This window comes from Sorex araneus, chromosome 3 (assembly GCF_027595985.1).
Source record: "Sorex araneus isolate mSorAra2 chromosome 3, mSorAra2.pri, whole genome shotgun sequence".
Lineage (NCBI taxonomy): Eukaryota > Metazoa > Chordata > Mammalia > Eulipotyphla > Soricidae > Sorex > Sorex araneus.
Genome location: NC_073304.1, coordinates 219385078 through 219411457, shown reverse-complemented (window position 1 = coordinate 219411457; position 26380 = coordinate 219385078). Strand labels below are relative to the sequence as shown.

Sequence of the window (26380 nt, the reverse complement as noted above, 5' to 3'; positions counted from 1 at the left end):
CCAGGCCTGAAGCTGACATATTGTGGCCCCTGTGGTCCCCTGAGCACAGAGCCAAGAGTAGCTCATGAGTATGGCCCCAAACAAAACAAAAAAACTTGTTTTAATGTAACATGGAGCAGTGTTAAATTGTCTCTAACCTTCCACTGCCACCACTGACTTCCTGCGGTCGGCTGACTGGTCGGGAGGGAAGACGGCGCTTGTCGGCTCCCTCGGGCCCACCCTGGGTGGGCCGGGGAAAGGTGGCCCCTGTTTGGTGAGGGGGCAGGAGTGTCCAGTCTGTCAGTGCTGTCATGGCCTCTGGTTGGCCGGAGTGATGACCCCCGTCTTGGGTTTTCTGTTTCCGGTGTCCGGGTTGGGGTCCATGAGGTGGGCACCCACACATCCTGAGAGCGTGGCTGACGCTCACCCCTCGAGAACACCCTGCGGGGGGCTGTTTGTGAGGGGCCTGAGGGGCCAGGAGGTCACAGTGCGGGGTGCTGTGGTGCCTCCTCAGCTCAGAGAGCCCAGCCGGGGCCGCTGAACCCGCAGGAGCGCCTGAGCCGGGACACGGCGCTGCAGCAGAAGCAGGTGTCCCTGGAGGCCTGGCTGCAGCGCGAGGCGCAGACGCTGCAGCAGTACCGCGTGGTGAGTGGCCGGGCCGGGGGCCGCCTTCTGAGGGCCGCCCTGCGGTGTTCTGGGGGTCATCGGGGCCGCTCTCCCCGCCGCAGGAGCTGGCCGAGAAGCACCAGAAAACGCTGCAGCTGCTGCGCAAGCAACAGACCATCATCCTGGACGACGAGCTGATCCAGTGGAAGCGGCGGCAGCAGCTGGCGGGGAACGGGGGGCCCCCCGAGGGCAGCCTGGACGTGCTGCAGTCCTGGTCAGTGGGCACCGAGGGGCGGGCGGGCCTCGGGGTGGACTGAGGGAGCACAGGCTTCTGGGTGAGGTGGAGCCAGGTGCTGGGTTCTCAACGGGTGGGGACCCCGCACCCGGGGCCGGGGAGGGCGAGGCCGTGACCCGGGGCCTGGGGGCTCTCGCAGGTGTGAGAAGCTGGCGGAGATCATCTGGCAGAACCGGCAGCAGATCCGCAGGGCCGAGCACCTGTGCCAGCAGCTGCCCATCGCGGGGCCGGTGGAGGAGATGCTGGCAGAGGTCAACGCCACCATCACGGACATCATCTCGGCCCTGGTCACCAGGTGAGGCCACCCCCGGGCGCCTGGCGTGGGGACGGCTCAGCTCACACTGGGTCTCTCTCTGCCCGTCCCTTCGGCCCTCCTGTCCCCGCCTCTGACTGCCTGGGCTGTCCTTGTCCCCCGTATCTGCTGGCTGCTCCCCCCTACCCCCGTGCTCCCTCGGGGCATTGGGTCCGTGCCGGGCGGCCTCTGCCCCCGGGCCCGGGAGCCCCATCCGTGGCAGCATCATGGCAGCGCCCGCGGCGCCCCGTGTCCCCGCAGCACCTTCATCATCGAGAAGCAGCCCCCGCAGGTGCTGAAGACCCAGACCAAGTTTGCGGCCACCGTGCGGCTGCTGGTGGGTGGGAAGCTGAACGTGCACATGAACCCGCCCCAGGTCAAGGCCACCATCATCAGCGAGCAGCAGGCCAAGGCGCTGCTCAAGAACGAGAACACCCGCAAGTACGTGCCCGCCCACCCGCCCGCCGCCAGGGCCTCGGCTCTCTCCATTCTGCCCCTTCCCTCCTGCCCGCCTGCTTGGGCGCTGCAGCCTCTCCACTCTGCCCCTTTGCGCACCCTCGCCGGCAAGGCACGGGACCCTCTGGGAAAGGTCGGGACTCAGCTGCGGGAGCACAGCCTCCTTCTGGGGCCCGCTGACGCCGCTGGCCTTCTCGGTACTCGGAAAACAAGGCCTGGGCCATTCTTCTATTAAACAGGGTGTTCCCGTTTACTAGAGGCCTGTGAAAATGTCTTGTCTGCTTTATGCAGTTCACGTTTCTTTTAGGCAACATAAGCCCTTAAGAGCCTCCCCTGTTACCCTCCCGCCTGGCTGTATTTCCTGCCATGCGTTCGAGGCTGGCTGGCCTCAGAGTGCGTCTGTGATTGCAGTGACTACAGCGGGGAGATCTTGAACAACTGCTGCGTGATGGAGTACCACCAGGCCACCGGCACCCTCAGCGCCCACTTCCGCAACATGGTGAGGGGCCCACCCCGGGAAGGTCTCATTTTCCGAGTTCCCCAAGGGCTGGCTCAGACATGTTGTTGTTCCCTGGGCCACCCCTACTGGTGCTCAGGGGCCCTGCAGTGCTGAGGGTCACACCCAGGCCTTCCCACGTGCAGAGCAGGCACTGAAGCCTCCACCCTGGAGCTCCCTTTCAGCACCTTGATCATTTTCTCCTTCTCAGTCCCTGAAACGCATTAAGAGGTCTGACCGCCGTGGCGCAGAATCAGTGACAGAAGAGAAGTTTACGATCCTCTTTGAATCTCAGTTCAGCGTTGGTGGCAATGAGCTGGTCTTTCAAGTCAAGGTGCAGTTCCCCCTGAGTGTGTGTGTGTGTGTGTGTGTGTGTGTGTGTGTGTGTGTGTGTGTGTGTGTGTGTGTGTGTGTCAGGTTGGGTGTTTGCTTTGCCTATGGCCAACCCAAGTTTGATCTTGGATGTCCCATATGTCTTCTCAGCCCCACCCTGATCAGGAGTGATCTCTGATCAGCCATGAGTAACCCCTGAGCGCAATTGGTGTGACCACACACACATACACACACGTGTGCCGGCACCCCGAGTACACAGTTCAGTGAGCCCCACAGCCACATTCCTGAACACCAGGCGCCAGCACGACACCTGTGATGGGGAGAGGGGGAGGGAACGTGGCTATAAAGAATCATTTCTGAAAACTCAAACTAAATTCATAATAACAGAGAAATTCTGAATGAATTTAGAACCTCTGCGATGATGCCGGCATGAAAAGTCCTGCTGCTCCCGGCGTCATTCAGGATCTGTGTGTGGGGGTGGCGCTGACTGGACCCTGGGAGCGGGCGAGTGAACGGGCGGAGTAGCGGGGCAGAGCAGGGCCAGGGCGGGGCTGCCCCGGTGCTCAGCCCTGTCCTGGGCCTTTCAGACCCTGTCTCTCCCCGTGGTGGTGATCGTGCACGGCAGCCAGGACAACAACGCCACAGCCACTGTTCTCTGGGACAACGCATTTGCAGAGCCGGTGAGTGGAGCCCGGGTGAGGGTCACATCCGTGAACCCCTTTTACTGTCAGCCCCTCCCAGGAAGCAGGACGGTGAGTGGGGAGCCGGGAGAGACCCTGGCAGGCCCAGGTGCAGGCCCAGCCCCACCACATTCTTTTTTTTTTTTTTGCTTTTTGGGTCACACCCAGCGATGCACAGGGGTTACTCCTGGCTTTACACTCAGGAATTACTCCCGGTGGTGCTCAGGGGACCATATGGGATGCTGGGAATCGAACCCGGGTCGGCCGCGTGCAAGGCAAATGCCCTACCCGCTGTGCTATTGCTCCAGCCCCCCCACCACATTCTTTCCCCTCCCACCAGTGGCCTTGGTGAACCACTTTATTTATTTATTTATTTATTTTTAACCTCCCTGGACTCAGGCCTCTGTTGAGCGGAGCCTCCTCCAGAGAAGGTGTTAGGGGCCTGCAAGGCCTCTGTGCGCTCTGCTGCATCGGGGATGGAATCCTTGGGGGAGTCTGAGGGGAGCCTGGGACCCCCTTGTGCACAGGGCTCAACCCTGCAGTGTCAGCGCTGGTCCCAGGGCCTCCCTAGGGCGCATGCTCCATCCACCTCTTGAGCCTGTCCAGGGTCCTCAGGAGGTCACTTCAGTTGAGCAGTTGTGTCCTGTCTACCTCCTTCCGGGCAGGGAGACTGACAGGTAATGCTGTTGGCTTGTTTTGTTTCGTTCTGGGGCCACACTCTGGTGCTTAGGGCTTACTTCCGGCTCTGCACTTGGGGATCACTCCTGGCAGAGCTTGGGGGACCATAGGGATGCCAGGGATTGAACCCAGGTCAAACTCATTCGAGGCAAATGACCTGCCTGCCATACTGTCTCTCCAGCCCTGACAGTGTCTTTTTCAAACCTTAGACTCTAGGATCCATTCCAGGCCTCTCAGGGGGAATCAGATGTCTAATGTATCAGGAATCAGATACTTCCTCTGAAGTATCAGTCTGCCTCTCTGGGGCTGGAACTATGGAACAGCCATAGCGGGTAGGGCATTGGGTGCCAGGCAGACCTGGGTTCAATCCCTGGCATCCCATCTGGTCCCCCAAACCCTGCCAGGAGTGATCCCTGAACAGAACCATCAATGCAGTACTATGATTCAATGGAATGAAAAGCAGTTTGTTAGAAATTTCTGTTGTCAGGACTGGAGAGGGAGCACTGAGGTTAGGTGCTTGCTGCATGCGGCCAACCCGGGCTCAATCCCAGCACCACAGGGTGTCCTCTCAGCCCTGCCAGGGTGGCCCAGGTAATCCCCGTGGGGCCCCTGCATTGTTCGGAGTGTGACTCTAGCCCCACGTGTAGAGCGCCCGACTCCAGCATGCAGGGAAGGTGCTGGGAGCCTCTGCCGCTCACAGCACTGCCCCCCCCCAGGACTGAGCGCGTCCTTGTGCCGGGCCAGAATCTGGCACTCCTCTGCCCTCAGGACTAAGTCCCGTGTCTGCTCCCTGCTAAAGCCTCTGACTTCTCTTTCCTCTCAGGGCAGGGTACCCTTCGCCGTGCCCGACAAAGTGCTGTGGCCGCAGCTCTGCGAGGCGCTCAACATGAAGTTCAAGGCCGAGGTACAGAGCAACCGGGGCCTGACCAGCGAGAACCTGGTATTCCTGGCACAGAAACTCTTCAACAGCAGCAGCGGCCACCTGGAGGACTACAGCGGCATGTCCGTGTCCTGGTCCCAGTTCAACAGGGTGAGGGGGTTGCCTCCAGCTGCTGTGAAACCCCTCCCCCCACTCCAGTGCCTCCCGGGCCTTGTCTCACCTTCCTGAGGGAATGTCCAAGTAGGAGGAAGGTCCCGTATGGACACGCAGAGACCACAGACTTCTGTGGCGGAAATCTCCCCTGGCAGACTTAAGCATGTTGGGCTGTGTGTGTGGTCTCTTATATGGAAACTGAGCAAAGCAAAAGTTAACGTGACTCAAGGGAAGCAAAGCTTTTGTGATGGTCTGAGCTCTGTGGCTCTAGGCCTCTGTCTCCCTCCTGCCCCGGCTCCCCGGGGCTTGTGGAGTGAGTCTGGGTCTCCTGGGACCCTCACCCACAAAGAAGACCTTTCCTTCCAGCACTGTGTTCCCCAGGTGGGTGCTGATGCACCCTGGGGGGGCTTGGAACGGTGTTGGGGTGGGTGGGGGAGCTCCGTAGTAGCCTCTGGTGCCTTTGGTTGGCCCTTCCTGTTTGCATGAAGCTGGGGGGCAGTAATTTTTTCTGGAAAGGCAGTGGTAGGCTAGATGAATTTCAGAACCTCTAACATCTGGGAATTCACACGTCCCCTAGAGTATCTTTGACTTGAGCTTTTAACTTCTGTTTCTTTGCTTATACCCCACCACCTCCATCCCAAGTACTTTTTTTTTTGGCGGGAGCAGGGGGCACATGCCAGTACTCAGAGGTTACTCCTGGCTCAGGAATTACTCCTGGTGGTGCTTGGGGGCCTTATGGGGGTGCCAGGAATCAAACCTGGGTCAGCCGCATGCAAAGCAAGCGCCCTACCTGCTGTCTTATCTTCCCACCGCCTCCACCCCCCAGTACTTCACATACCCTAACCCCGAAGACTCATCCGTCCTGGAGTCTTTGGTGTTTACTCAGAGCCCGGTAGCTGGTTGGTAAAGAGGTTTCCTAGGGCAAAGGTTCTCAACTTCCCTTCTTACTTGCATCACCTAGAGAGCTTTGAAAATGCCTGGTGTGGGGCTGGAGAGGTAGTGCAGCAGGGATAGTACTTGCCTTACGCGCGTGGATGACCCGGATATCAGTCCCCTGAGCACTGCCAAGAGTTATTTAATTCCTGAGTGCAGAGCCAGGAGCCAGAAGTAGACCCCTGAGCATTGCCGGGTGTGGCCTAAAAACCAGAAAAAATAGAAAATTCCTAATATCTTCGTAATCCTCCTCATCACTTGCTGGCGAGCCACCAGCCCATGACCAGGACCATGACAGACTAAGCTTCCGAGAGGACTGGGGAGATAGTCCAAGGGTCAGGCGGCTTTCCTTGCATTCAGCCGATCTGGATTGGACCCCTGGCACCGCATATGAGCACTGTCAGGAGTGAGCTCTGAGCACTGCCAGGTGTGGCCCCAAAACAAAAGAGTAAGCTCCAAGGAGGTCCCCGGCACTGCTGGGCCTCTTCATAAGCGCCATTGCACAGTCAGCTTGGAGAAGCTGTGTCTCCGGGCTGGGGAGTGTCGTGGTGAAGCCTGCTGTTCACACAGCCCAAGAACCCGGTCCCTGCAAGTCACTGGGAACACCCAGGGGTGTGCCTGGGTTCCAGTCCCCTAGCCCAGAGTCCACTCAGATCCCCCGGGCACACCTTGTACAGGCTCAGAACACTTGCGTCGCTGGAATGTCCCTGGGTGGTTCTGGGCGGTCAGAGACGACACATCAAAAATGCCGAAGGAGGGGCTGGAGGAATAGGACCGAAGGCTGAACCAGGTTAAATCCCTGACATTCCTTGTGGTCTCCTGAACTCACCAGGAGTGATTCCTGAGTGCCAGGCCAGGAGTGACCCTGAGCATCACTGGGCATGGCCCCCAAAAAAACAAAACAAAGTTTAAAATGCCAAAGGAGTGGTCAGCTCAGCTGCATGTGAAGTGCTGAGCGGAGGTCCTGACCACTGGCGGTTTCTCTCCCTGCTTTCCTCCCGGTTTCCTCAGTCCCTGTCCATTCTGTTCCTCAGTTGTAGGGCCATGTGGTAAAACTCAGCTCTGTACATGTGTGTGATTCTGCCAGGACAGATCACATTTTCCAGTTATGGTATGGACAGGTAATATTCCAAGCGTTAACTCTGGCCTTCTTGTGTTCACTGGGTTTTGGTTTTGTTCGTTTCGGTTCTGGTTTTGTTCGGGGGTTACCCCTGCCAGTGCTCAAGGAACGTTGTGATGCCCAAGCTTGAATCAGGCCTTCCTGCATGCAGAGCATACTCTCGGGGCCGAAGGGACAGTACAGCAGGTAGGGCATTTGCCTTGTACACAGCTGACCCGGGTTCAGTTCCTGGCACCCATATGGTCACCCAAGCACCACCAAGGAGTAATTTCTGAGTACAGAGCTAGGAGTAACCCCTGAGTGTGGTTGGATGTGACCCAAAAAAGCAAAAGTAAGTGAACCTGCTCTCAGCCTGTTGAGCTCACTCTGGCCCTTGTGTTCATTGCTGTATGTTCTCCAATCAGGAGAACTTACCCGGACGGAATTACACTTTCTGGCAGTGGTTTGATGGCGTGATGGAAGTGTTGAAAAAGCATCTCAAGCCTCATTGGAATGACGGGTGAGAATCCTTATTTTTTGAGTCAGCAGAAGAGAGTAACAGTCTGGGCATGAAAAGTTCACACTCCCGCTTCTCTGCCTTTGTGACCAGAGCTATTTTGGGCTTTGTGAACAAGCAGCAGGCCCACGACCTGCTCATCAACAAGCCCGACGGCACCTTCCTGCTGCGCTTCAGCGACTCGGAGATCGGCGGCATCACCATCGCCTGGAAGTTCGACTCCCGTGAGTGCTTGTCTCTGTATCTTGGCCTAACAGCTCTTATTGCAGAATTACACTAGCAGCAGATTGAGCTCTTTCGTAACTGGAGCCGGTGCTACGAGAAGCACGAGTGTGTCGCCAAGATCCAGCCTCCAGTGTCAAACCGCATTCTGAGAGACTCAGTTCTGTCCACCCTGGCCGGCCTGCTGTCGGACAGTGCCCTGTGGAGAATCTCTGGTGCTGGGCCAGAGGGAGCCGGACAGGCTGAGTGTGTGCTTTGTAGCAGGAGGCCGGGGTTCCACCCCCAGCACCGTGGGGTCCCCCCAGGCAATGCTGAGAGAAGTCTCACAAGTGACATCAGGTGTGGCACAAAAAAGCAAGTGAAAAACCTCCGATGCTTCCCTTTTAAAGCATTTGTTGGGGCTGAAGCAATAGCACAACGGGGAGGGCATTTGCCTTGCACACGGCTGACTCAGGTTCGATCCCCAGCATCCCATATGGTACCCCGAGCACCACCAGGAGTAATTTCTGAGTGCAGACCCAGGAGTAACCCCTGTGAATTGCCAGGTATGACCCAAAAAGCAAAAAAAAAAATAATGATAATTTAAAAAAACAAATCGTTTGTCGACCAAGAGCATATTCCAGTGAAGAATGACTTTACTCAGTAGAGATAATACGCAATCTTAATTATTTATTTTCCCTAACATAAGGGGTTTTTTTTGGTCCATTATCTACTTTCTTTTTTTTTAATATGTTAATAGCTTTTTAAAAAAAATTTTTTTTAAGAATTTTATTTTATTGAATCACCATGTGGAAAATTACAATGCTTTCAGGCGTAAGTCTCAGTTATACAATGCTGAAACAACCATCCCTTCACTAGTGCCCATATCCCATCACCCCAAAAAAAAAAAACAACACAGTACACCTCCCATCCCGCCCCCCGCATCCCTCCCACCTTGTAACTGATAAATTTCACTTCACTTTCTATTTACTTTGGTTACATTCAATATTTCAACACAAACCTCACTATTATTGCCCTAACATAAGGTTAATGATGCTTTCCACCCAAGAATGGTAGTTAATTCTTCTCATCTTCAGTGTAATATAAAAGTAGTTCAAGAGTCTGTTTCTGTGACTTGGAGGCTTTAAAGGTACTGGAGAGAGTACAGCCGGTGAGGGAGGCTCTTACCTTGCTCTGGTCAACCCAGGTGTGATCCCCTGACCTGCCAGGAGTAATTCCTGAGCACTGCCGGGGTGGGCCTCAAGCCAGAGTAGCTAAACAGAGATTGTAGGACCAAACGCTGGCTTAGAGGACTGAACACGTGGTTTGCCAGCAGGGTGCTCAGGCCCAGCGCCTGGACCCACACGGGTCCCCGAGCACTGACCAAGTCAGGAGCAGCCCTGAGCACAGGTGGAGATGGCCACAGTTTTATTTATTTTGGGGTGGGGGATTGGGCTACAGCAGGCAGCACTCAAAGCTTAGTCCTGGCACCGGACTTGGGACCAGGAGGGGTGCTGGGGATTGAGCCTAGGACAGCTGCCTACAAGGCAAGTGCTTAGCCCTCTGTACTATCTTTCAGGCCCCCCCAGTTTATTTCCTTATTGTTTAGATTTAGGGCCAGAAGATAATATAGAAGATAGACACTTGCCTTGCATGCTTCTGATGGGTGTGGCCCCAAAACAAAAATAAAACTTTTTTGTTGTTTTCAGTAGCTCTCACACATCCTCTGGCCTTGGGACCTTTTTCCTCTGTCTTGTATATTTTTATATAGGAGGTCAAGTGTTACATGACCAGTGTGAACAGTTTCTCTGGAGGGTGGGGGGAAATACCCTTTTGTTGTTGCCATTTTGTGTTATTAAAGCCCATCATTAGGACTGGAGTAATAGCACAGCGGGTAGGGCATTTGCCTTGCACTCGGCCAACCCGGGTTGAGTCCCCGGCATCCCATATGGTCCCCTGACCAATACCAGGAGTGATTCCTGAGTGCAGAGCCAGGAGTACCCCTGAGCCCAGGTGTGACTCAAAAAGCCAAAAAAAAAAAAAAAAAGAAAGAAAGAAAGAAAGAAAAGAAAGAAAATCCATAATTAAATGGATGCGATTTTCTGCATCTGGTTTTTGGGCCACATCTAGTGTACTCTGGGGCTCACACCTGACGGTACTCAGGGATTCCTTCTAGACTCAGTGGCCCATATGTGGTCTCAATCATGGGTCACTGACATGCAAGGTGACATGACACCCTTATCCTGTGCTATCTCTTCAGCCTTGGAGAGGCCACTTTAGTGGGGCATGTTGGCGTGTAGGATGTTTGGTTCTCTGATTTCCTGTTCAGCAGTCATGTCTAGAACATTGGTCATTCTGTTTCTTGATCTAGAGGAAAGGATGTTTTGGAATCTGATGCCGTTCACCACCAGAGACTTCTCCATCCGGTCCCTGGCCGATCGCCTGGGAGACCTGAATTATCTCATCTACGTGTTTCCGGATCGGCCGAAGGATGAAGTGTACTCCAAGTACTACACGCCAGTTCCGCGTGAGCCTCCCACTGGTAACAATGTTCGCATTCTGATTTGCTTCGTTGTGATTTTGATTTTGAGTTTTGGTGATGTATGTGTGTCTGAGCATGCATTTGTCTGTCTTGCATGGAAACCTGAGAACAACTTAGCATTTAGTTATCACTGTTTTAGCTTTTCTTTTTGCTTTTCCTTTTTGGGTCACACCCAGCGATGCTCAGGGGTCGTCACTCCTGGCTCTGTATTCAGGAATTACTCCTGGCATTGTTCGGGGCACCATGTGAGATTCCAAGGATCAAACCTGGGTCTGCCCATTTTGCCAAGAATGAGTTACTAGCCTCCGAATACAAAGATGAAATGTTTGGCATGTAACAATTGATCAATATGTGTGAACTACGACTGCTAACACAGTGCTATGCTAACAGAGGACCTTGAGGCTGAAAAATAAACGCGTAGAAACACTGAGAAGAAAAAAAAAACAAACCTAGGTCTGCCACTTGCAAGGGAAACACCCTACCCACTGTACATCCTACACATTAAATCGCCCGGCCCCGCTGTTTTAACTTTATCCAGCACAGATGTAAATCTGCGGCTGTCTCATTGGGGGGCCCCACAGCTCGCCGTGCTTTGGTACATGAGGTGTCCCAACACACAGCACATACTCCAGCCCTCCATGCTGCCTCCCTGCCTCTGGGCTTTGTTCTTCAGACCTGCTGTAGTAAACATATTTGTACAAACCCCGGGTAGCAAACTGAAAGAATAAATTGCTTTGAGTGCAAACTTTAGATCAAACAAAACTAGGAAGGTAAGAATTCAGAACATCCCTGTCTTCTTTTTCTGTTTCTGTTTTGTGCTGGGCCCACATCCGGGAGTGCTCTTTCAGGGGCTCTTTCTGCTCTGATCAGGAGATGCCAGGGACTTGGGCTGGGGTTGGACACGTGCATGGCATGCAGCTTGCTCCTGTACTAGCTCTCCTGACTCATTTTTTATTTCTGAGCATAAAAGTACCATGTAGGGCCCAAAGAGATAGTCCAGTGGGTAAGGTGATGGCCATGCAGTTGGCTGACCCAGTTTCAATTCCTGGCACCACATATGTTACCCTGAGCACCATTAGGAATGATCCCTAAGCACTGACCCAGGAGTAAGTTTGAGCACTGCCGGGTGTGGCCCCAAACAAAAAGGTTTCCCTAGTGGGGTCTAGGGAGCTAGCAGCTGAAAGGTAGGCTTTTATTTGCTTAGTGTTTGGGTGACATCCAGTGGTGCTCAGGACTTGTTCTGACTCTGCTAAGGGATCACTCCTAGAGGGGTTGGGGGATCAGATCGTCTGGGGTGCCAGAACTCACACCCGGGTTGGCCACGTGGAAGATTAGTGTACACTGTGCTGTTGCCCTGGCCCCTGAGTAGTAAACTTCGAGTTCTATCCCTGGAACCACAAATACAGATATATTATCCAGTACACACACGTGTATGCATGTGTGTATATCTATATATAGACATAGATATAGATATATACATATATATGCATGTATACAAATAATTTTCTGAGATTCTATGTATACTATATATTATATACGTATCTAATCTCAGAAAGTTATATTAAAAAGACAGTAGAGATAACACATCTTTGTTCTTGAAATAAAGCACTGTAAGCCATTTTGTGAATCACTGTGCAGACCCAAGTCCTTCCTTCTTCATTTCATCACCAGGTGCCTGTTGCATGCTCTTTGCAGGGAGGTCTCAGGCTTGGAGCAGGAGGACAATAATATATGTCTTCAGTGGTGGATTCTGTGAAGACAGATAAGGAAAAGGGACAGACCAGGAGGACGATAGGATGACATTTCACTAGAGGGAAGGAAGGGTTCTTCAAGAGGTCACAGCAGAATAAGATGGTCCCCCGAGCCCACCAGGAGAGATCCCTGAATGCAGAGCCAGGAGTAAGCCTGAGTACAGTTAAGTGAGACCCAAAAACACAAAACAAAGTCTTCAGGGCTGGGCTGTAATAGTGATAAAGTGCTCTGGGCTTGATTCCTGGCTTCCCCCCTCCCCTCCAAAAATAAAATCTGGGCATGGTTACAGGTCACTGAATAATATATACACCACACTTAATGATTGCACACTTAATGATTTCATTATATGTTGATTCTATGTTGGTTATTTAAGGTACTTAGAATTTGTTGTTCATTTTCTTGTTACAGTTAATATAGCCAAAGTGTGGGGCTGGAGATATAGCACAGTGGGTAGGGCATTTGCCTGGCATGCGGCCAACCCAGGTTCGATTCCCAGCATCCCATATGGTCCTCTGATGCACCCCTGTGCATCACCGGATGTGACCCAAAAAGAAAAAAAAATGTGTGTGTATACATATATATAGACATATATGTATATATATATGCAAAATGTTGTGCATTCATCTCATTCCATTATTTCCTTAGGATAAATTTTTTAAGTATAATTTATTTCAGAAGGTACATACTTCTTACAGGGGGGAGTAATGTTAAGTTTTGGCCACACCACTGGTACCCATAGGATCACTCCTGGCAGGGCCTTGGGGGTCTTTGTGCAGGATTGAAGTCAGGTCAGCTCGTAAACATCCAGAGCCTTACCCCTTGTTCTGTTTCTCTGACCCAATAAGGTATGCTTTTTTGATTTTTAGTTTCGGGGCCACACCCGGTGATACTCAGGGGTCACTCCTGCTCCTACTCAGGAATTACTCCTGGCAGTGCTTGGGGCTCCGTGTGGGGTGCCAGGGATCAAACCCGTATTAGCGCCGTGCAGGGCAAGCACCTTACTTGCTGCACTGGTGACTCTCGCCCCTCACATTCAGATTCATCCCCTAGAAACTTTCCAGCAGGGGGGCCCATTGGTCCCTGCAGACCTCCAGGAGATCCCAAGGGGGCCTCAGGTGAAAATCGTGGGAACAGAGGGTCAGGTCGTGAGACTCGCAAGCTAACCGGTAGAGCACGGGGGTGTGCACCAGAAGAGAACTAGATCGGAAGGGACCCGCTGTCAGGAAGAGGTTGAGCATCACTGCCTGAACCCTGAGCCCTGGCACTCCTGGGGGGTGCCATGGGAGTGAGCGCAGCTCTCGCCAGCCCCTCCCTGAAGGTTCCTGCCTCTCAGGGACAGGTGTGTGTGTGTGTGGTGACCCCTCGCGCTCCCGGTCAGCGGAGGCACCTTCCACCTACACACTCCCCCCTCTGCCCCGACTGGCCCCTGATTCCCCCCGCGCAGATGCCAGACAGAGCTGCACCTCTGCTGCGTCTCCGAATCTCAGCCATGGAGAATTATTTTTTTTCTTTTTCGCAGTCAGTACGCAATTAATGCTGGACTCTGCCTGGCTCTGAAGTGATCATTTGTCTGTGGTTCAGGGACATTGCTGGCATGTCCAAGCCCACAAGCTGGCTCTGTCTCACACATTAGAGCAGGAGGTGTTTGTGTCGCAGCCTGCGGTGAACTTGGGTGGTTGCCAGCCAGCACCCCTAAGACAGGACAAGGGAGGGTCAGAGGATGGCACAGTGGGGAGGCCTTTGCCTTGCCTGCGGCCCACCCAGGTGTGATCCCGGCATGCCCATAAGGTCCCCCAGCCCTGCCAAGAGTGACCCTGAGCACAGAGCCAGGATGATGTGGCCCCAAAACATAAACAAAAAAAAAGAGAGAGAGAATATGTTAGGTCTGGAGCGATAGCACAGCAGGTAGGGCGTTTGCCTTCCACAAGGCTGACCCGGGTTCGATTCCCAGCATCCCATATGGTCCCCTGAGCACCATCACTCACAAATCCCTGAGTTCATGAGCCAGGAGTAACCCCTGTGCATCGCTGGGTGTGACCCAAAAAGCAAAAAAAAGAGAGAGAGAGAGAATGTGTTGCCTGCGGGAGGTTGCCCGTTTATTCTCACGAGAACTGGAGTGCCCACCCACCACCCACCCCTTCTCCCCCTGCAGCCAAAGCCGTGGACGGATATGTGAAGCCGCAGATCAAGCAGGTGGTCCCTGAGTAAGTCACCCCGGCCTGCTCTGCTCCTTTCCCTGCCCCCACCCAGCCCGCCTCAGCCTGGGGAGGGGCCGGAGCGTGGCCCCACTCCTGCAGCCAGGGGGACACTGTCCTCCCCGACTGGGGCCTGACGTGCCCGGGCCGCTCCCTGAGGCTCCCATGTTTCCTTTGCAGGTTCGTGAGCGCATCTGCGGACACTGCAGGGAGCAGCGCCACCTACATGGACCAGGCCCCCTCCCCCGTCGTGTGTTCCCAGACCCACTATAACATGTATCCGCAGAAGTAGGTTGCGTTCTCGGGCGTGGGGGGCAGGACAGGGTGTTGACTGCTGGGCCAGGCCCCCAGAGCTGCTCCAGACGGAGCACAGGCCCAGCTGGGAGGGAGAGATTCTGGGGTTTACTGTGGGTTCCCATTCACAGGATGGGAAAGGCTTGGCCATGTTCAAGGACCAGCGGGGGGCTTAGAGTGTGCCGGCCAGCCAGCTGGGAGCACTGTTTAGCTTGAATTTTCCCACCAGACTGGCTCCCAAGGACCCTGTCTTCGGGGGTTCCCGTCCCTCGGAAGCCTTGGCCGAGCGCTCGAGCTTGGGGAGGTCACTGGCCTCTGACCTTCTTTCCCTCCCCAGCCCCGACCCTGTCCTGGACACCGACGGCGACTTTGATCTGGATGACACGATGGACGTGGCGCGGCGCGTGGAGGAACTGTTGGGGCGGCCGATGGACAGCCAGTGGATCCCCCACGCGCAGTCGTGACCCCCCCCTGCTCCCCGCCGTCAGCTTCTGCGTCCTCGCCAAAGGAGGTCACTCGTGGCTGCCCGCGCTCCACGGGCCGCTTCTCTTTGGAAACAATACTCATAATGTGAAGTGTTCATACTCGTCGTGACTTTCGTGTCTGTGCGTGGTGGCCCCGTGGAGGGAGCGTGCGTGTGTGCGTGCGTGGCCGTCTGCGCCTTGCGTTTCTCCCCTTTGCCACCGCTGGAGTCCCACCACGAGCAGCAGCTGCTGCGGCTGTTTGAACCTTGAGCAGGAGGGGCTGTTTCGTCCCAGCCCCCCCGCCCCGCCCCAGTCCCAGCCCGGCCTTTCACCCGCGGTGGGAAGAAAAGCAAAGGGAGGAGAAAGTGGCTCCCCCGGCGCTGCCCGGTCGCTCATCTGTAACCGTCATCGTCTCCGCTTTTCTCGTGATGTGTAGAAACTGCCTCTGACGGAGAAAGTCGGTCCTCCCCCGCCCCCGTTTTCCTGGGGAGCGCCCCGAGTCTGTCTGGTGGGGTCAGGAAGGTCCAGCGTTTCTGTCCGAAGGGTAGTTAGTGCCTTTTGAAGTGACGCTCTCGCCTCAGCTGCTCTCCCTCCTCCCCCTGCCCCTCCCCCGCCCCATGGAGCAACCCCCGTGGATCCTGTGTGCAGACGCCGTGGGTGGACTGCAGGGACATAGAGGCCAGCTCGAGCCAGGCCCCCTCGTTGATGTCCTTTGTCTGTGGACCGAGCGAGCAGCGGAGACTACTCAGCACGGAGCATGTTTGCCCGTTGCCCGGGTGCACAGGGCGGCAGTGCCCGTCACTCGCCCTCCCCGAAGGCTCGCAAAGGCTCCCGCCTGGGCTGGACGGTGTCGGTGTCATGTCTCGCTGCTAAATCAGGACTCGGGTTGGCCCTTCCCACCAACATCAGGATTCTTTCTCCCCGCACCAGGGCCCGTGCACTCACTCCCAGGCCACGTCCTCTCTCTCTCGCTGGCCGCGCGGAGGTCTGGGGGAGAGGGTGGCGGTTTGATGTCCCTCAAGGGTGGGGTAGCCAGGGAAAAGGCCCGCCGTGTGCCTGGGAGTCGGGTACTGGCAGGAGCAGATCTGAACGTCCCGGACCACGGCTCCCACTGAAGGAAGGACAGGCCAGGCCGGCAGGTGAGGGGGGCAGAGAGCTTTCAGCGTCGGCCCTTGGGGTCACCCCAGTCCCCCTCTCAAAGGAAGGGCGTGACGACACCCTAGAGAAAGTGGCCCTTTAAAAAAAAAAGCCCTTATTTTTATACACGCGTGAGTAAACGGCTATTTTTTTTACAAAAATAACTTCTGAATTTATCAGTGTTTGGATGTTAAAGGAAATACTCCTCTGTAGTAAATTATTGATTGGAAAATGACTTTTTTCAAAGCTGCTGTTTGCCCTGCTCTGTTTCTTACTCGGATCTATTTTTCTATGCCAGGCGGTAGATTCTCACTGCCTCCGAGGAGTAGGGGGTCCCCGCCCAGGCACCAGCACAGAGGTGGGATGCTGCTATGCCCCTTCCTGCCCCTCCAAAGCCAATGGATGTTGCAGCCATGAGGCGGCTGGGCCTGGAGCACTTGGGGAAGGGGTGAGGAAGGAGGAGCCCCAGCCCCGCCCCCTCCTGCTGGCCTGTGCGGGGGAGGGAGGGGGTGCCAAGCTTGTCGCCCAGGCTCTGGTTTCCCTGCTTGTCCCGCTGCTGCCTGAGCATCCTCAGGTGCCTGCCCCCGGCGGGGAGAGAAGGTGCTGGAAAGCGCGCTCGCTCCCTGCGTTACATTTCCTCTCTCTTCCCTGCCCTGCAAACGCCACCAGTGGCCGTGGCAGGTCTTGACCTCCAGACACGTACCTAAAAGCCATCCGCGTGTTTCTGCGCCCTGTGTGGGGGTGTGGGGTGTGGGTCGGGGAGACGAACGTGACTATAACTTAAAATGGAAGTATACTTTTATAATTTTTCTTTTTAAAACTTTGTGAAATTATTCAGATACATATTTTAGTGTCCAGATGGATTAGTATATAGCCACCAAAAAAAAAAAAGTATTGTGTACGATTTGGGGCAGTCACAAAATTGTGTATTTTATGTTACAATAAAGCCTCTAAAAGGACAAGAGTCCTGTTTTTATTTTTTCCAAGGAGCTGGTTTGAAAGGGGAAAAGTTTGGGGTTCTTTTTTGGTATGGTGGGATTGGGGACCACAGCTGGCCATGTTGGGGGGCTGCTGTATTAGGGGGATCATTCCTGGTGGAGCTCAGGGCACTGAGGCATGGGGGTCTCCAGGGCACAACAGTAGTTCAGTTTTGTTTTATTTTGCCACACCTGCAGACCTCAGGGGCTGCTCCTGCCACTGTGCTCAGGCGACCATATCTACCAAGGATCAAACCAGAGCCAGCCACATGCTAGGAAAGCGCCTTAACATCTGGACCATCTCTCAGCCCCCAAGAGGGGCGAGTTTGGCTGAGGGACAGCCCCGGTTCATGCCAGGAGCGACCCAGAGCCTGGAGGAGGCCCGGAGCAGCACAGGGTGCAGCTCCAAACAACAATAAAGGGGGAAGATTAAAAAAAAAAAAAAAAAAAGGGGGGGGCCGGAGCGATAGCATAGCGGGTAGGGCGTTTGCCTTGCATGCGGCTGACCCGGGTTCGATCCCCGGCATCCCATATGGTCCCCCAAGCACTGCCAGGAGTATTCCTGAGTGCAAAGCCAGGAGTAACCCCTAAGCATCGCTGGGTGTGACCCAAAAAGCAAAAAAAAAAAAAAAAAAAAAGGGGGAAGATTTGAAAATACCAGTCTGGGAGGAGATGGACTATAAAATAAAATGTTTTTAATTTATAGATGCCATGATCTTTTATGTAAAGGCTGCTGGAGAGAGAGTACAGGGGGCTAAGCTAAGGCTGACCCCAGTTTGATCCCTGGTGTATCAAACCCAGCATGTAGTTTCTTTTTTTTTATTATTATTTTCTTATTTTATTTATTTATTTATTTTTTGCTGTTTGGGTCACACCCAGCAATGCTCAGGGGTTACTCCTGGCTTTGCACTCAGAAATTACTCCTGGCAGTGCTTGGGGGACCATATGGGATGCCGGGGATCGAACCTGGGTCGGCCGCATGCAAGGCAAACGCCCTACCCGTTGTGCTATCGCTCCGGCCCCCCAGCATGTAGTTTCAAGCCCCAAGAGAAGTGATCCCTAAGTGCAGAACCAGGAGTACCCAGAAATAAACACAGCTGTCAGGTGTGGCCGCAAATTTCCACCCTCAAAAAAAAAAAATTCCTTTTTTTTGGGGGGGGTCACACCCAGCGATGCACAGGGTTACTCCTGGCTCTGCACTCAGGAATTAACTCCTGGTGGTGCTCAAAGGAACCTTATGGGATACTGGGAATCGAACCTGGGTTGGCCACGTGCAAGGCGAACGCCCTACCTGCTGTGCTATTGCTCCAACCCCCAAAAATCCATTTTATTATTATTTTTATTTTTTGCTTTTTGGGTCACACCCAGCAAGGCACAGGGGTTACTCCTGGCTCTGCACTCAGGAATTACCCCTGCCGGTGCTCAGGGGACCATATGGGATGCTGGGAATCGAACCCGGGTTGGCCACGTGCAAGGCAAATGCCCTACCCGCTATGCTATCGCTCCAGGCCCCAAAAATCCATTTTTTAAAAACTAATAGGACCGGAGAGAGCACATGCGTGCCACACCTGTAACCCTCAGCCCAGCTTCACAGCAAATCTTGGAAGAAATGCAAGCAGAGCCAATGAAACACACAGGTACACTGGTCTTCGGGCTGAAAACTCCGGGTTCCCCACTTGGAATTCGGGTGCGCTGTGGAAGGATTGTCCCAGTTCTACAGGTCCTGGAGCTCTAAACTCCACAGTAAGCTCAGGAGCACAGCAGATGAGACGGGAAAGGAGCACAGAGGCCCACTAAGCGCAATAACAACCAGCTGAAGGCTCCGTAGCAGCTGGCAGCTCAGAGGGCCTCAATGACCTTGATCACCCCGTTGTGAGATGTAACAATTTTCACAAATTTTCTTTTACTGAACTTTTTTTTTTTTGTAATTCTATTTGCCATTTTGTTGTACCAAGAAATATGAAGCAAATTGTTCTGTGCCTGCCCAGGAGGCTATCGGGGGTGGGCCTTGGGAAGAATGGGGAGTGGGTGGGAAACTGGGGACAAGGGTAGAAGGAAGGTCACATGGTTGGTTGTAAGGTCCAGCCAAGAGCCAATGAGAGATGAATAGAATTCAGTAAAGTTTATAACATCCAAGAATAGTAGAAACAAGTACCAGGAGGTTGGTTCCATGGCTTGGAAGCTGGCCTCACATGCTGGGGGAAAAGGCAACTCAGATAGAGAAGGTAACACCAAGTAAAATGTGGATGGAGATCCCGCTCGGGAAGGGAGATGCGTGCTGAAAGTAGACTAGAGACTGAACACGATGGCCACTCAATACCCCTAGTGCAAACCACAACGCCCAAAAGGAGAGAGAGAATAAAAGGGAATACCCTGCCACAGAGGGGGGGGGGGGGGGGGACGGGATTGGGGGGTGGGAGGGATACTTGGTTCATTGGTGGTGGAGAATGGGCACTGGTGGAGGGATGGGTTCTCGAACATTGTATGAGGGAAACACAAGCACAAAAATGTGTAAATGTGTAAATGTGTAACTGTACCCTCACAGTGACTCACTGATTAAAAAATAAATTTTAAAAAATAAAAATAAAAAAATAATTCAATAAAGTTTATTAAGAACTCTGGGCATAGTACAGAAGGGAGGGCATTTGCCTTGCATGCAACCCACCCAGGTTTAATCCCCATCTGGTCCCCGAGCCCTGCCAGATGTAATTCCCGAGTACAGAGCCAGGTGTAACTCCTGAACATCACTAGGTGTGCCCCCCCTTTTTTTTTAATTTTGAGCTCCTGGGCGAGGTTTAAGTCTCACAGCACATGTAAGATGTATAGGGTTGAAATAAAAACAGGGACGTGGGAGTGGGCACTGCTCCGTTGTTTTCCTAGGTGTTGATGGTTATCAGATCCTGTTTTACTGGATACACTGCACCGCACCCACTGTGACAATTCCAGAAACTTGGCCCCCAGTGAAGGTTTTACCAGATATGCTTCACCGATTGTGACAATTCCAGAAACTCAGCCCCTGTGAAGTTTTCCAGCAGTTACAAGGTTGTGGTTGTGCCACCTCACTGCCTCAGCCCCCTGTATAGTGTGGTAAGATTGGAGCTGGCACATAGAATGCCTGAAACAACTATTATGGGCAAGTTTGGACACCTGGTGTTTGAATAAAGTTTAAAAACAAAAAACAAAAAAATGACCTGAGAGGCTGGAGTGATAGCACAGCGGGTAGGGTGTTTGCCTTGCACGCGACCGACCCGGGTTTGAATCCCAGCATCCCATATGGTCCCCTGAGCACCGCCAGGGATAATTCCTGAGTGCAAAGCCAGGAGTAACCCCTGTGCAGAGCCAGGTGTGACCCAAAAAGCAAAAAAAAAAAAAAAACCGACCTGAGGGATAGTTCCGTGGGCTGAGGACATGCTTTGCAAGCAAGAGGCCTGAGTTTGCACATGGTCCCCCAAAGACCCTCCAGAAAGGCCTGCTGAGCAGTCTGCTCAGGCATAGCCCCCCACCCAGCACTGCCTGCTATGCCCGCCCCCCAATTGATAGAAGTAATGAGCAACTAGAAACCACCGTTATTAAGTTGACTCAGTAATAAGCAGAGGTGCCAGGGCAGGGGTGAGGATACCTGCCTGGCACCGCAGGAAGTGACCCAAGCTCAGAGCTGGAAATAACAGCCCCTGAGTACTGGTAAGTGTGGTGGCACGCATGCACACACATTCTTTCTTTGCCTGGACTCCCTTTGCATGGAGTCCATTACACACACACACACACACACACACACACACACACCTCTGTCCAAGTGTGGCACGCATGCACACATTCTTTCTTTGCCTGGACTCCCTTTGCATGGAGTCCATTACACACACACACACACACACACACACACACACACACACACACACACACACACACACACCTGTCCTTAGCGTCTCTCCACTTTTGCCAGTCTCCTTCTTCACCTGCACAGTTAGTTGGGGAGCCGCCATTTGGGTCCTAACTTCCCCCGTGCCCCTGGCCGGCTCGAACTTGCCTGAGGCCTGGAACAACCTGTCCCTTTAAGAGCGCCTCCCCACCCCCTGCTGGTCCCTCCCCAGCGCCAGCGCCAGCGGCCGGATTTCCGTCTAGACCCGCCCTCCAAAGTCAGGGCTTCACTTTCTAACCGGAGCAGCAGCGCCCCAGGCTGGGCTACACCCCATGTGACAGGTGCCTGCCCCCAGGGAACCGCTGCCCCAGGGCTTATGGGGGCTGCAGAGCTGGAACAGGGTGGACCTGGGGACAGCAGAGGCACTGGAGAGTGGCCATGACATGTCCCTGGATAAGCCCCACTGCGTGCAGGACCCTGAGATAAGACCTTCCTCTACCCTGGGGGGGGGCGCGGGGGAGTCACCGTGTGCTCTTACAGGTCAGGGTCCCCGCTGGAGGCCGCTGGCCCAGTCACCCAGGGCACGGGATCCAAACTCAGGTCAGTGCGACCCCAAAGTCCGGCCTCTCTCCGGCCTCCTGGCTGCTTCCCAGCTGCCCTTCCTGTTGGCCTTCCTGGGCACAGCCGAGGGGGGAGAGGGATACGTCGTCCCCTCCTCGCCCCAATACCCGCCCTGGGGTCTCTCCCTCCCCAGACACTGCTTGAAGATGCTGTCCCCGCTGCTGTCCCCGCTGCTGCTGGCCCTGCTGTTGCTGGTTCTGCTGCTGCTGCCCCTGGCCATGCTCAGCTCGCTGTGGCCCGAGGGTGCCCGGCCGTCCTGGCTTGCTGGCCTCCAGTACTGGGGGGCCCGGGGGGCCCTGGGCCGGGCAGCCGCGTGGCAGCAGCAGAAACTAGAGCAGAGCACGCGGCTCGCCAGCCAGAGCCAGCAGCGGGCCCTGGAGTGGTGCCTGCAGGGAGCCTCGGGGTCCCGAGGGTCCCTCCCGGAGAGCACAGGTGTGTTTCCCAAGGGTTGCAGGGGGTGAGGGGGGCTTGGCCCACAGAGAAGAGCCCCCTCCCCCCCTGCCCAGGACAGTCAGGTGCTCTCCCCCGACTCAGGTCTGACCCGGAGACCCTGTCCTGCTCTGACGGGCTGGAGATGAGATTCCGCAGCCTGGGCCCAGAGCCTCCCAGTCACCCCAGCGATGCCCTGGGGCCCTTCCTCAGGGGTCCCCATAGCCTGGCCCTAAACTCTCGGGACACACTGTGGCTTCCTGAGAAGTCTACGGTGTCTTTGTGGCCACAGACTTGAACACCTTCCGGAAGCGTCTCCCTCTGAGCCAGCCCTGCCAGGCCCAAACGGACGAAAGCGAGGGGCAGCACCTCCCCCCAAGCTCTGAGCAGCGGCCTGGGGAGGCGTCTTTGCAGGTAAAGGGAGAAGGCAGGGCCCGGCTCCCACCCCCGCCCCCCCTACACACACACCCCCACTTCAGCCTGCAGCCAGCCCCTGTCTCTGTCCCTGCAGGCCACCTTGCTGGGTCTGGCCGCCCTCCACAAGGCCTTCCCGGAAGTGCTGGCTCCAGGAAGCAGGGCCCAGGTGACCCCCTCGTCCCCCTGGCTGCACCCCCTTCCCTGGCCTTGTCAGGTTCTAGCCCCCCGCAGGGCCAGGGACCCCCAAGTCCTGCTCCTGGAGGCCCTGAGGTGCCCAGGACTGCGGGCCCTGGAAGCGGGGACGGCTACGGAACTCCTGGACGTCTTCTCAGGCCTAGAGGCTGATGGGGACGCGCTGGCTGAGGCACTGGCCACGGGGATGGCGGGCACACCCCTCCCTGGCCGGGCGGCCGAGCTGCGGGCCGCCCTGGAGCACGGGCCCCGGGGACTGGCCCTGCGGCTCTGGCCGCAGCTGCAGGTGGTGGTGACGCTGGACGCAGGCGGCCAGGCCGAGGCTGCGTCTGCCCTGGAGGCGCTGTGGTGCCAGGGGCTGGCCTTCTTCTCTCCGGCCTACGCTGCTGCCGGAGGTGAGCTCCAGAGAGACCCCCACCCACGGCCCTGCGTCTCTCTCCTCCCCCGGCTCGCGTCCTCCCCAACACCAGCAGCTCCATTTTAAACAAGAACCCAGGGGGGGCCGGGAGACAGCTGCCACGGGCTGGAACACAGGCGCCGAGTGCATAAGCCCGGGTTTGCTCCCTGACGCTGTGTGACACCCCCCTTCCCCAGCCCCGGCCCTTCCAATGTAGCCCCTGGCACCAGGTGGCCCTGAACGAGGGCTTTTCAGCATGGACTCAGCCCGGCAGCCCAGCTGCGGGAGGCTTAGGCCTCCCTATCTCCTGTAGGGCCTTCCGGGACGAGGGCCGGGTTGCGGGGGGGCGCCGGGTGAGTGCGGTGGGGAGGCGGGACTGTGGGCTGGAAACTCAGAGGCTGAGCCCCCCCACCCCCGTGAGGGGCAAAGGCCCTGCCAGACCAGACATCGTGGCTCCCTGCAGGGGTGCTGGGCCTGAACTTGTGGCCGGAGCAGCCCCGCGGGCTGTACCTTCTGCTCCCCGGAGCCCCCGTCATTGAGCTGCTCCCCGTCCAGAAAGGCGCCCAGGACGAGACCACCGCCCCTGTCCTGCTGGCCGAGGCCCAGGAGGGCTGCGAGTATGAGCTGGTGCTGACTGACCGCGCCAGCCTCACCAGGTGGCCGCCTCCCCTCAGGGCCCCTCGGGGACACCCCGGAGGAGCAAAGGGGCCTTGGGCATGACAAGCCCCCTCTGCCCCCAGGTGCCGCCTGGGTGATGTGGTCCTCGTGACCGGTGCTTATAACCAGTGTCCTATTGTCCGGTTCCTGGGCAGGTAGGTGACCCCCTGGGGTGCCGAGGGGTGGCCGTTACACCCTGGGGCCTCTGCCCGCCTCCCTCTCCTCCCCAGGCTGGGCCAGGCCCTGAGCGTTCGAGGAGAGGACGTCAGTGAGGACACGTTCTCTGCGGCCCTGGGCCAGGCGGTGAAGCAGTGGCCGGGGGCCAAGCTACTGGACCACGGCTGTGTGGAGAGCAGCATCCTGGGTGAGCATCCGCCACAGGGTCCTGCCTCTCGCACCCGCGCCGGGACACCCCCAGGACGCCAGGGGAGGCCACGTCCCGCCCACAGCTGCCTCCACCCCCTCTCCGGCTTAGCTCTGGCCCCCTCTCATGGACCCCCACTTCCTGCCAGGAAATTCCTTTCCTGCCTTGACCCTCAGAGCGGGGATGATCGCGTTTGGGGATCACACCGGCATTGTCTGTCTGTCTGTCTGTCTGTCTCCAGATTCCTCCCAGGGCTCCGCGCCTCACTACGAGGTCTTTGTAGAGCTGAGGGGGCTGAGGAACCTGTCAGAGGAAAATCGAGACAAGGTAAAAAGACCGGGACAGGAAATAACGGTACAGCCCAGTGCCTGGGGGCTGGGGGAGGGAAGGGGGAGGGGAGGAGCGGCACAGCACAGCCCCCCCCCTCCCCACCCTGCCCACTGCCCCAGCCTCACTTGGGCCTCTGTTCCAGCTCGACCACTGCCTCCAGGAAGCCTGGCCTCGCTACAAGTCCCTGCGTGCCCGGGGCAGCGTGGGCCCAGCCAGGGTACACCTGGTGGGGCCTGGGGCCTTTGGGGCCCTTCGGGAAGCCCTGACCGCCTGCCCCGAGGCCCCCTTTCCTCCCGAGATGCCCCGGGTCCTGCGGCTCCCGGGCCTGGCCGAGGTCCTGCAGAGGAGGGTGGTGTCCTGAGTGGAGCTACTGGGCCTGATGTGGTGAGGTCCCTGCCCACCCCCCCAGGACGCTCTAGAGCACCCCCAATCTGCAGGCCGCTGGGCCTCCGCGCAGTGCCCCGGGCAGCCTGGCCCCGCCCCTGGGCTGAGGAGCAAGTGGGCCAGCACGGGACTCAGCATCGCATCACGGCGGTGCTGGTCGGGGTGAGCTGAGGTGCTCTGGGCCCACAAGCTGCACACAGCAGTGACCCCCGCATTTACCTTACTGACCTCGGGGCTGGAGAACTATATGGGGACAAGGTGTTACCCTTGCATGTGGCCAACCCGTGTGACCCCCCAGCACTGCATATGGTCCCCTGGGGACTGCCAGTGAGCCCCCACAGAAAACTCCACCCATCCTGGGCGTTCCGGGACCATCTCCCAAATGAATAAACAGCTTGAACAGATTCTTGACTCTGGTCTGCTTTGGGGACGTTGTAACTGTCCCGTCTGATCTACTCCTGCCAGTCTGGTTCCCCCTTTCTAGCTTGGGGCCCAGGGCCCCACCCCACATTCTTCACACTGGGCTGAGCTAGAGGCGTGTGCACTTGGGAATCCCCATGTCTCGGTCAGCCCAGAAGACAGAGCCCCCCTCTTCGCCTCTCTCCACCAGAGCTTGACCTAAAAGTTGAGGGGCAGCTCTCCAGCCCTCCTTCCCTGCCCCGACACCCACAAATTGCTTCCTTGGCTGGGGGTGGTGGGCACTGTCCTGCAAATTTCTCTGCAGCAGGAAGCAATCCCCAATCCATCTAGGCTAACTGTCCACACTACAGAGGGGAAACTGAGGCTGGCACCCACGGCCCTGCATGTCTGTGACCAAGGAGAATGACACTTGTGTGGAGCAGCTGCCAAGTGTTTGGTTCTGCCTTGAAATTACCCCAATTCCTGCCCCTGACTGTCTCCTGTGCCTCCCTACTCCCCTGTCCCCCACATCCGTCTAGTTCCCCATCGCCCACAGAATGGAGAGCAGCAGCGTAGCCAAAGACCCATTGAACCCCATTTCCTCCAGCCACCTTTTATGAGGGAAGCCCCAACTCTGAGGACTACCCCCACTTGGCAGGACAACCCCCTCCCTGAGCACAAATGCCTCCAGGCCACTCTCAAACTGTCACTTCCCCCTTCCCTGATGAACACACTTTTCAAGCAGGGCCTTTTGGTGTCCTTTCTCTCAGGGTGACAGTCACACTGGGTCACCTCCCATCCATGATCCTTGAGAACCAGCCAATGTCCCAGTTTACGGCACAGGGTGGCACAGAGCAGGGGCGCCCGGGGAGCCACATACATTAGAGCTGGGGCCAAGAGCCCCATGGTGGGGGGGGCAGTGGAGGGAGAGAGTAGGGACCCCCCATTGCAGCTGCCCAGGTCTTTGAGATCTTTCCTCCTGTGACTGGGGGAAGAGACAGAGGGAAGACGACTGGGCAGAGTTTGCTTTTTTTTTTTTTTTTTGGCTTTTTGGGTCACACCCGGCAATGCTCAGGGGTTACTTCTGGCTCGCACACTCAGGAATTACTCCTGGCAGTGCTCAGGGGACCATATGGGATGCTGGGAATCGAACCCGGGTCAGCCTCATGCAAGGCAAATGCCCTACCTGCTGTGCTATCGCTCCAGCCCCCAGAGTTTGCTTTTGAGGTGCAGCCAGACCCTGGAGCCCAAGGACCTGAGGGATACTGAAAGCATGGGAGACAGCCGCCACCCCCCCACGCCCTCCCCACCCATACCCCTTGGGACTGGGGCTCCTAGCCGCCTTCCCTCCTGCCCCTAATTAACCGCCAGCCCC

At 56.2% G+C, this 26380-nt stretch overlaps 2 protein-coding genes across 4 annotated transcripts in view; both read left to right on the top strand.

Moving 5' to 3' along the window:
- STAT5B (signal transducer and activator of transcription 5B) overlaps nucleotides 1-16946 on the top strand; it is a 68352-nt gene extending 51406 nt beyond the window's left edge. For both annotated transcript variants that reach the window (XM_055130979.1, XM_055130980.1), the window contains exons 6-19: nucleotides 494-624; nucleotides 708-859; nucleotides 1020-1175; nucleotides 1434-1613; nucleotides 2040-2127; nucleotides 2336-2458; nucleotides 3045-3137; nucleotides 4639-4845; nucleotides 7306-7400; nucleotides 7491-7621; nucleotides 9970-10140; nucleotides 14045-14096; nucleotides 14268-14375; nucleotides 14719-16946. In XM_055130979.1, the coding sequence (XP_054986954.1) occupies nucleotides 494-624; nucleotides 708-859; nucleotides 1020-1175; nucleotides 1434-1613; nucleotides 2040-2127; nucleotides 2336-2458; nucleotides 3045-3137; nucleotides 4639-4845; nucleotides 7306-7400; nucleotides 7491-7621; nucleotides 9970-10140; nucleotides 14045-14096; nucleotides 14268-14375; nucleotides 14719-14845 (1814 nt within the window). In that variant the 3' untranslated portion in view covers nucleotides 14846-16946. The remainder of the gene's footprint in view (nucleotides 1-493; nucleotides 625-707; nucleotides 860-1019; nucleotides 1176-1433; nucleotides 1614-2039; nucleotides 2128-2335; nucleotides 2459-3044; nucleotides 3138-4638; nucleotides 4846-7305; nucleotides 7401-7490; nucleotides 7622-9969; nucleotides 10141-14044; nucleotides 14097-14267; nucleotides 14376-14718) is intronic.
- A 4105-nt stretch (nucleotides 16947-21051) lies between these two features.
- Nucleotides 21052-25001, top strand: GHDC (GH3 domain containing). 2 transcript variants are annotated; one of them, XM_055131826.1, is made up of 10 exons: nucleotides 21081-21156; nucleotides 21356-21415; nucleotides 21570-21868; nucleotides 22158-22279; nucleotides 22377-22869; nucleotides 23335-23527; nucleotides 23612-23683; nucleotides 23759-23892; nucleotides 24134-24219; nucleotides 24365-25001. In XM_055131826.1, exons 3-10 carry the CDS (start codon nucleotides 21583-21585, stop codon nucleotides 24581-24583), a joined length of 1605 nt encoding a protein of 534 aa, XP_054987801.1. In that variant the 5' UTR covers nucleotides 21081-21156; nucleotides 21356-21415; nucleotides 21570-21582; the 3' UTR covers nucleotides 24584-25001. The 2 variants fall into 2 exon arrangements, with proteins under 2 accessions (XP_004609025.3, XP_054987801.1); XM_004608968.3 differs by lacking the exon at nucleotides 21356-21415 and having other exon boundaries at nucleotides 21052-21156.
- The last annotated feature ends 1379 nt before the right edge of the window (nucleotides 25002-26380 follow it).

Coding starts and splice junctions, on each gene's coding strand:
- GHDC (XM_004608968.3), top strand. CDS start 21,583: ATGCTGTCCCCGCTGCTGTCCCCGCTGCTGCTGGCCCTGCTGTTGCTG. Junction 23,528..23,611: donor GACCGCGCCAGCCTCACCAG/GTGGCCGCCTCC, acceptor CTCTGCCCCCAG/GTGCCGCCTGGGTGATGTGG. Junction 23,684..23,758: donor ATTGTCCGGTTCCTGGGCAG/GTAGGTGACCCC, acceptor TCTCCTCCCCAG/GCTGGGCCAGGCCCTGAGCG.